Consider the following 7450-nt stretch of genomic DNA (forward strand, 5'->3'; position numbering starts at 1 on the left):
TTTGAAGGAAGGTCAAACTACAACCGAACAGCTCAGCCGGTTTGAACCCTTCAAGTATGAACATTATGCTCTCCCAATATGGTACATTTTCTCACTATAAACCTGTCATTTCTAGCCTATCTGAACTATTTAGGCTGTGAACCATTTGCTGAGTTAAATTTAACTCGTGGTTAAAAGTGACATTTCGAAAGTTATTTTCTATGTTCGAAAATCCCAGTGCTGTCGATCGACCGGTTTTCGAGCCACGGTTGTCAAAATTTAACTTCTTGTCTGTCAGAAATAACCATGCTCGGATAGCAGGGTTAATCGATAACTTTTCATCTGTCAAATTTTAACCAAAAGTTAAAATAATCCACCAAATGGTTCAGAGCCTTAATAAATGGAAACCATAACATGGGTTACGCTTCCCCTAAGCGGGCCCTCCGCATCCTATCTCTGTCGTATCTGAAATACCAAATGCCAATGGTTTGAATGTATCAATATATAAATTGGAAATGACGTTCAATCAAATAAACCCATACCCCACTCACTTGGCCAGGCCTCAGAATCGTCCAGTACACTCCAAATTGCATTTCTTTCAAATTCGCCAAAAATTTGATATTTACCCCTTTGAGTGTAGATTAATCACAATGAAACTTTGTGACAGAGCACGGACTTGAGGCTACTAGAGTATTAAATAAACTAGGTCCTATTTCGGATTATATCTGAAAAATCCAAATCTGGCCAACGCCAATTGATAGTTGATAGCGTTGTTATCTCAAAATTGACGAAAATCCATATAGAACTGATATGCGTTTATAGGCAGTACAGCCCTTGCACCACCTCTAAATGTCAACGAAAAAAGCTCAATTTATGAAATGTTACATAATAAGTCCCAATCATCAGTTTCGACATGGGAAAACATGTCCCCGCACGATTAATATAAATAAGCCCCACCAGTTGCCGCCAAGCGAGCTTGTTCGCAGCATCGTCACGCATTTATGGGCATTGTATTATGACTGTTAATAAATATTGCATTTCCTAATGTCAATTCCAATATAAAAGTTTAAATTTTAAGCATCTTAATCATTTTGTACTGTACAAAAAACTGCGTCAACAAAAAAAAAAATCTGAAAGAATCCAGTTTAAACTAAAATCACAGACAAACAGACATAACACTCGCAAGTTGTTCATCGAACAAGCGTTGAACGGTCAATTTAAAAGTATCATAGTTGGTAGTACCGCCACCTGTGGCGCGCATAGTCAATTCCCTTGCGTTTGACGTTTACACACCACCGCCATCTGTTCAGCTTACTACCCACCACAGTGTACTCAACAGAAGGCGGTAATGTTTTAGCGACGATGTTTTACAGTGAGAAATATTCAATATGTTATGTCTGTTTGTCTGTGCTAAAATGTTGACATCCCTGTGCCCACGGATGTGGCCTAGTGCCTGGCTGGCGGCCATGTTTTCGATGCTAACCAGCTGTAAAATAAGGCACACAACATGTAGACAATGTAATAAGGCCCGAGATGTTGGCTACTGTGAAACGCTATAGATTTGTACACTGTTGGCAGGCCCCTGGATGTGGCATCCGCAGTTGGCACCTGGCCATAGGCTTCTAACGACATCGAAGAGGGGCTCAGCATTCGAGATGCAATCGTAGAGGCTACTAATAATGAGAATGGTGTCGCTCAAAGATGACCTGCCAGTTTTAGAATGTAAATAATAGATAAGTCTCGATTGTTCATCATGTATTTCGTATCAATTCAACTACACTGCCTAAAGTTAAACAAGTTAATCATAAAATTTCACAGTTTACATTTTTATAACAGTTATGTACAGTCATATTAGTTAGGACTCTCCACACTCGCTATTCTACCACGCTTCCATCTCGGTCCCATTCAAATCTCTTCTAGAGGCTTTTAGCCTTCCAGACTCTAGACTTTGTTAACCATTTTAGGCAATATGTATAATATTCACCATCAATCAATCGTCACCAACGCTGGCTTCGCTTTCCGGACAATTTCGAATAAATAGTCGTTCTCCTAAATTTGTTAAACTTTCTTTGATTGGAATCACTCTTATACTTTAATATAATTCATCATGCTCTCGACGACCGTCAGTAAAAAAAAATAATAGATACCTATCAACTTTACTTTCGCTAAACTCAATCATCGTTATGTTTGCTATTCTAATCTAGTAAAATAAGGAAAACTAATTGCAAACGGGTGCCGTGTTGTTACATATAATAGGTATAAAGGAAGGAAATCTCGCGGATTTGTGTGTATGTGTGTAACGTCACTCTTTTCCCCTTCTTAGCCGATCCCCCCGGCGCTACCATTGGAGGGGATGGAGAACGAAAACAACGGAAAGGAAGGGAAAAAGGAACCCAAGTCCTAGAAGGTCGGCGCCGATAGAATAAACAAGCTGTTCTCCTCTTTTTTGATCCACTTCAGCAGCTTGTTGACGAGGTTTATGACGTCGTTCCGGTGGACGGTCGGCTCGAACGCAGCAAACAGTTCGTACGCTTGGGTAACCTGGAAAGAGCGGGTTAAATTTTACGTTTAAAAAAAAAGGATATCATTCCAGTCTCACCCATGCCAGTAGGATTTCCTTCTCCTGCATCTGATAGATCAGTTTCACCGGCCGGCCGGAGTTGTGTATCCGATGGTGCAGCTCAAAGTACATGCCCTCTAACCGTTTGAACTGGTCGATGCTGGAGTACGGAACCGTCAGCTCGGAGCACAGAAGCTGCGCATTGGATTTGCTTTTGTAGATGAAATGTCGAATCTCCGGAATGCCGATGTTTTGCAGTTTCACGCCCTTGTTGTTCATAGCCTCGTTGATCGCCTCCAGGCAGTTGGATCGGCGCAATTTCTAAAAAAAATATACGGAGTTATTCCCTTACAAACCGAAACGAATTTTAAAAGACCTACATCCGTGATTTTTTGCTTGGCTTCCTTCAGCACGTAGAACACATCCCGCTCGATCGACAGAAGCAGCAGACAGGCCTGGCAGTCCTCTGACAGGTAGGACACGTGCGCATACAGAAACCCACTGGAGTCGAACTTGGGCAAGCAAATGGGTGTCCAACTTTCAGCCGACTTGAAGCTCTCGGAACACTCGATCAGGTTGAAAATCAGTCGCAAATCCGCCGGATGGATAAAGTACTTCTTCATGCGTACCAGCGCGATCAGTTTGTTATTTGCGATCAATACTGCGAACACCAGGTTCTTGATTTTGGAGCAGTTGTTCTGGATCGCTCCGATGATATTCTCCCGTACGCTCGGCTGCAAGGGCAAGATCCGCACGGAATGTGTCATAAAACTGAAAGGATTGTTGGTAACTAGTTTGTGATCGCATTTGTCGTTGACCAGCAGATGATCAATAAGCCGCTCACTGCCGGCCAACAATCGTCGCAGATCGAAATTTTTTCGCCGTTCGAATGTCTTCTGCATGTGCATTAGCGTCAGCGTCGAAAGGATCTGGTTGTAGACATCCCTAAAATCAATATTAATTGATACTGAGTTTCTCATCAGATAAGTAAATCCCAATCACTTACGTCAGCTGCAGCTGCACTTGTTGCACGCTGTGATTTGTTCTCGAAATGGCCACCAATATCAGAGGCGATTTCACCAGAAACACAAACTTGACGCCCATCGCATGAATCGATTTCATGGAATCATTGTTGCTCTGCACGAAACTGACCAACGCTTGCATCACTCCGAAAAGTGTCGCCAGTTTGTCCTCGTTTCCGTGCATCGAGTAGATTGGCTTCCCCGCCGAACTGAGGATGAAAACGTGCCTTTTCTTCCTAAGAAAAATGGGATCGTGCAGGTAATCTTCCGCATCACGCTCCTCCTCCGCCACCAAACTCGAACCCGCGGCAGCATTCCCATCGTCCACCAAGCTCGTACACGAAGCCGTTAGATCTCTGCTCTTTGCACTGCTGAACGAGCTCGATTTGCTCATCGCTCCATCACTGTCCTTATCAACATTCAACCCATCTTGAATCTTTGTAATGTTTCCTCCGGCCACCTCCTCACCCACACTCGCACTCTGCTTCTTCTGACCATCGTCTACCGTTCCATTTTTCTCGGCCCCATTCTCCGCCAAGCTGATGCTGATTTCCTGTGAAAATTCCTCGATGGAATCCGCCGTGATCAGCATACTTTCCTGGCAGCTACCTGGTTCACAGCGATTCAATTCGCTTCCGATATCTGAGGGTTGTGATTCGCTCATGATCACTTTTCCCCTTCACAAAAAAAAAAAAACTTTAATCTACACACACGCACGCACAAATCAATTTCGACGCGGCTCAAGGACTCCACTTCGCACTAATCGAATTATAGCAAGTTGCAACATTTATTGCTCATCGTCCGTAATGTTATTTTTTATTGGTATTTACCGCAAGCAAAATGAAAAACACTAATGGAAGAGAAAAATCACTCTTGTCTGCCTGCGAAATGCGATCTTTCAGCAGACAGAGGAGGAAAATGTAAATAAAACACGAAAATAACCGAATTTTGACGTTTTGTTTTGCGTCGATCGGTACGAGGGGTGATGCGTGAGTAAGTTTCGAAAAATAAATACCCGCAGTCCGCAGATCAGAATTTAAAATCACAGGTATGCAGGACAGATGAGGTACATGGTACATACTATTTTTTTCTAAATTTTAGAACCAGTTCTAATTATAGTCGCTATATTCATAGTCTGGCGGATAGAATTTCGATCTATCAAAAAACGGAACCGATTCAATATATTGTAGACCAACAATTGAAAAGGTCCTATCAACATTCATAAACAAAACGTTGATTATTCTTTCCTCGACAATCGAACGCAAATTACCGGCATCACCGGATAGGGGAATCTTTCCCCAATGCAAAGATAGTGTTAGTTTGCGTAGGCAAGCGTTGAATCACGAGAAAACGGTTGCCGAAGTTTTGTTCGCAATAGCTGATGTGCTCTTTTCTGTTGTTGGTCGTGATTTGCTCGATTGGTTCCGCTATTTGACAGTTCAATTGGTTCCCGAGATTCTATCCGCCAGACTTTGAATATAGCGACTATAGTTCTAATAATAGGCTCTTTTCATGCACCATCAATGTAGGGTGAGCTAGCCGATTTTGAAAGGAAATATCATCCAGTCCATTTGTTTACATTATAATGACGATTTTCAAAACTTCAAAAAATGTACATTGTATTGCACAACTTGAAAATTTCCATCGGGTGTGTTCGTATTTTTCGATTATCTACAGAGCTGAACTCTAGGGGCATCCCCTAGGCTGAACTGATTTCCAGCTGAAATAACCACACATTAAAAATCCGGAAGATCATAACCGCTGAGATAATTTTATAAATCTTAATTTTTCTCATCAAAAATATATGGAAGCACCAGCCGGATCACTGCAAACCCGATACAGAAAACAAAATATTCCACGTGGATGATGATTTTAAGCACCGGCGGGGGATAAATTAATCAGGAAAGGTGAAAATATTGCCTTCTTCCAATGCTTCATGGTGAAAATTTCCACCCTCATCACTCTTTTGAGGGTTCCCCTTTTCACCGCCAGAGGTTGAAACAATCGTTTAGTCTCTACTGGATTCGCCTATGAGTACAAGATATCTCGCAAGATACTCTAAAGTCTAGATAGAGCTGGAATTAGGGCGTAACAGCTTTTGTAAACAATGACTTCTATCGATGATTTCTAGGAATTCAAGGCACGTCCACGCAGACCAACCTAACCACCGGATAGGCGAAGTCTTTCCCTACACAGCAAAAAAAGTTGTTGAATATTACATCGAAACTGATGCAACCAGGTCAATCCATCGGTTGTGTAATATCACATTGTACGATGTACATCGATTTTGCGAACAAAATTACATCCATTGATGTAATATTGTATCTGCTTTTTGCTATTACATCATTATTTCATACATCAGCTTGAATTACGTTGATCGATATTACATTTTTTTTGCTGTGTACCCGATGAAGATGTTGGTTTGCGTGGACGAGCCTTGAATTTCAAGAAATCCCGCGTCACTTTTCAAATAGACCAATGTAACAAATCCACCATTTTGATAACATCGAAGTTAAAGTTCGACAGATTATTAATTTAACTGTTTAAAGACAATACATTATGCAATACTATTTTTAATGTAGTCAGTGTATAATAACGATGAAAATTCAGAAGGAACGGTAAAATCACAATTTTGCTTTGAATTTCATGCTACAACATAGAAAAAAACACATAGGACGTTTTGACAAGTCGAGTTGTACATCGGACATGTTACATTGGACGATTTTTCTCAATGACATAATCAATGAGAGTTACATTGGACGATTTGTTCTACATGATACTAGATTCCCTTTCACAGATGTCATAGTACACACAAAGAATTATCGTTGATACAATTAAAAAAAACATTGGTAGAATTAAAAGTTTGCGTTGGTTCTTTTTGGTAGAAAGTCTTTCGCATTCAAAACAAAAGTCAGCCAACTGTCAATTCAAAAGTAAGCCGCACCCTATTTTTAAAAGTAGAAACTTTCAAACCGAATTGTACTACCACAGACAAACAGACATGACACTCGCAAGTTTTTCATCGAACAAGCATTTAACGGACAATTTAAAAGTATCGTAGTTGGTAGTACCTCCACCTGTGGCGCGCATAGTAAATTCCCTTGCGTTTGACGTTTACACACTACCGCCATCTGTTCAGCGTAGTGCCCACCACAGATGGCGTTAATGTTTTAGCGACGATGTTTTACAGTGAGAAATATTCAATGAGTTATGTCTGTTTGTCTGTGGTACTACTGTCAAAATAAAAACATGGCAGTTTTTAATTTGAAAGCAGATTGTTTCTAATCCACTACATACTTTTGGCAGAAAAGTGTGATATAGTTAAAAAGATATGGTCTATTTTGAATCTACATCAAAATTGTTTTTAGCATGAAAACGTTTACTTTTAGATGAAATACTTAAATCTTTTAAATAGAAAGGTTATGTATTCAAAATAAATGTTTATAATATCAAGCGAAAAGTATAGCAGTATGAAAATGAAAAGTTTTCTCAAATATCACTTTTAAAATGAATGTTTACCTAACTTTAGATTGGCCCCTCGATTGGCCCCGCCTTTAGAAAATGAGCACCAATCATGTTATAGGCAGTCCGAATGACCGAAGTAACAAACATATACCCATCATTTCAAACTGTACATTGGACAAATTTTAACCTACACACAAAAAATAATCACTACTAAAATAAAATAAAAATCATTGATAGAATTAAAAGTTTTCGTTGGTTCTTTTTGGTAGAAAGTCTGAAGCATTCAAAATAAAAATGAGTAACTTGTCAAATCAAAAGTTTACCTCTTCGTTAATTTTAAAAGTTGGTGCTTTTGAATCAAATTGTAGAACTTTCAAAAGGAAAACCAATGCTTTCAAAATGAAGTGCAAACTGTTTCAGTTCG

The 7450-nt window shown here is 40.0% G+C and overlaps 1 protein-coding gene across 1 annotated transcript; it reads right to left on the minus strand.

The window, feature by feature from the left end:
• Positions 1-1717: 1717 nt before the first annotated feature.
• On the minus strand, positions 1718-4423 carry Mon1 (vacuolar fusion protein MON1 homolog). The gene is made up of 4 exons (XM_065224926.1): positions 3546-4423; positions 2920-3484; positions 2579-2860; positions 1718-2520 (listed from the first exon to the last, which is right to left on the minus strand). Exons 1-4 carry the CDS (start codon positions 4223-4225, stop codon positions 2380-2382), a joined length of 1668 nt encoding a protein of 555 aa, XP_065080998.1. The 5' UTR covers positions 4226-4423; the 3' UTR covers positions 1718-2379.
• Between the last annotated feature and the right edge of the window lie 3027 nt (positions 4424-7450).

The sequence above is a fragment of the Ochlerotatus camptorhynchus genome, unplaced genomic scaffold (assembly GCF_037179485.1).
Source record: "Ochlerotatus camptorhynchus isolate MF236.1 unplaced genomic scaffold, CSIRO-AGI_Acam_v1.1 ptg000220l, whole genome shotgun sequence".
Lineage (NCBI taxonomy): Eukaryota > Metazoa > Arthropoda > Insecta > Diptera > Culicidae > Ochlerotatus > Ochlerotatus camptorhynchus.

Bases quoted from the DNA above. Each gene is read 5' to 3' on its own strand.
- Mon1 (XM_065224926.1), bottom strand. From the start codon at position 4,225: ATGAGCGAATCACAACCCTCAGATATCGGAAGCGAATTGAATCGCTGT. The intron at 3,485-3,545 runs GTAAGTGATTGG...TATTGATTTTAG, and splicing joins CAAGTGCAGCTGCAGCTGAC to GGATGTCTACAACCAGATCC. The intron at 2,521-2,578 runs GTGAGACTGGAA...CGCTCTTTCCAG, and splicing joins AGGAAATCCTACTGGCATGG to GTTACCCAAGCGTACGAACT.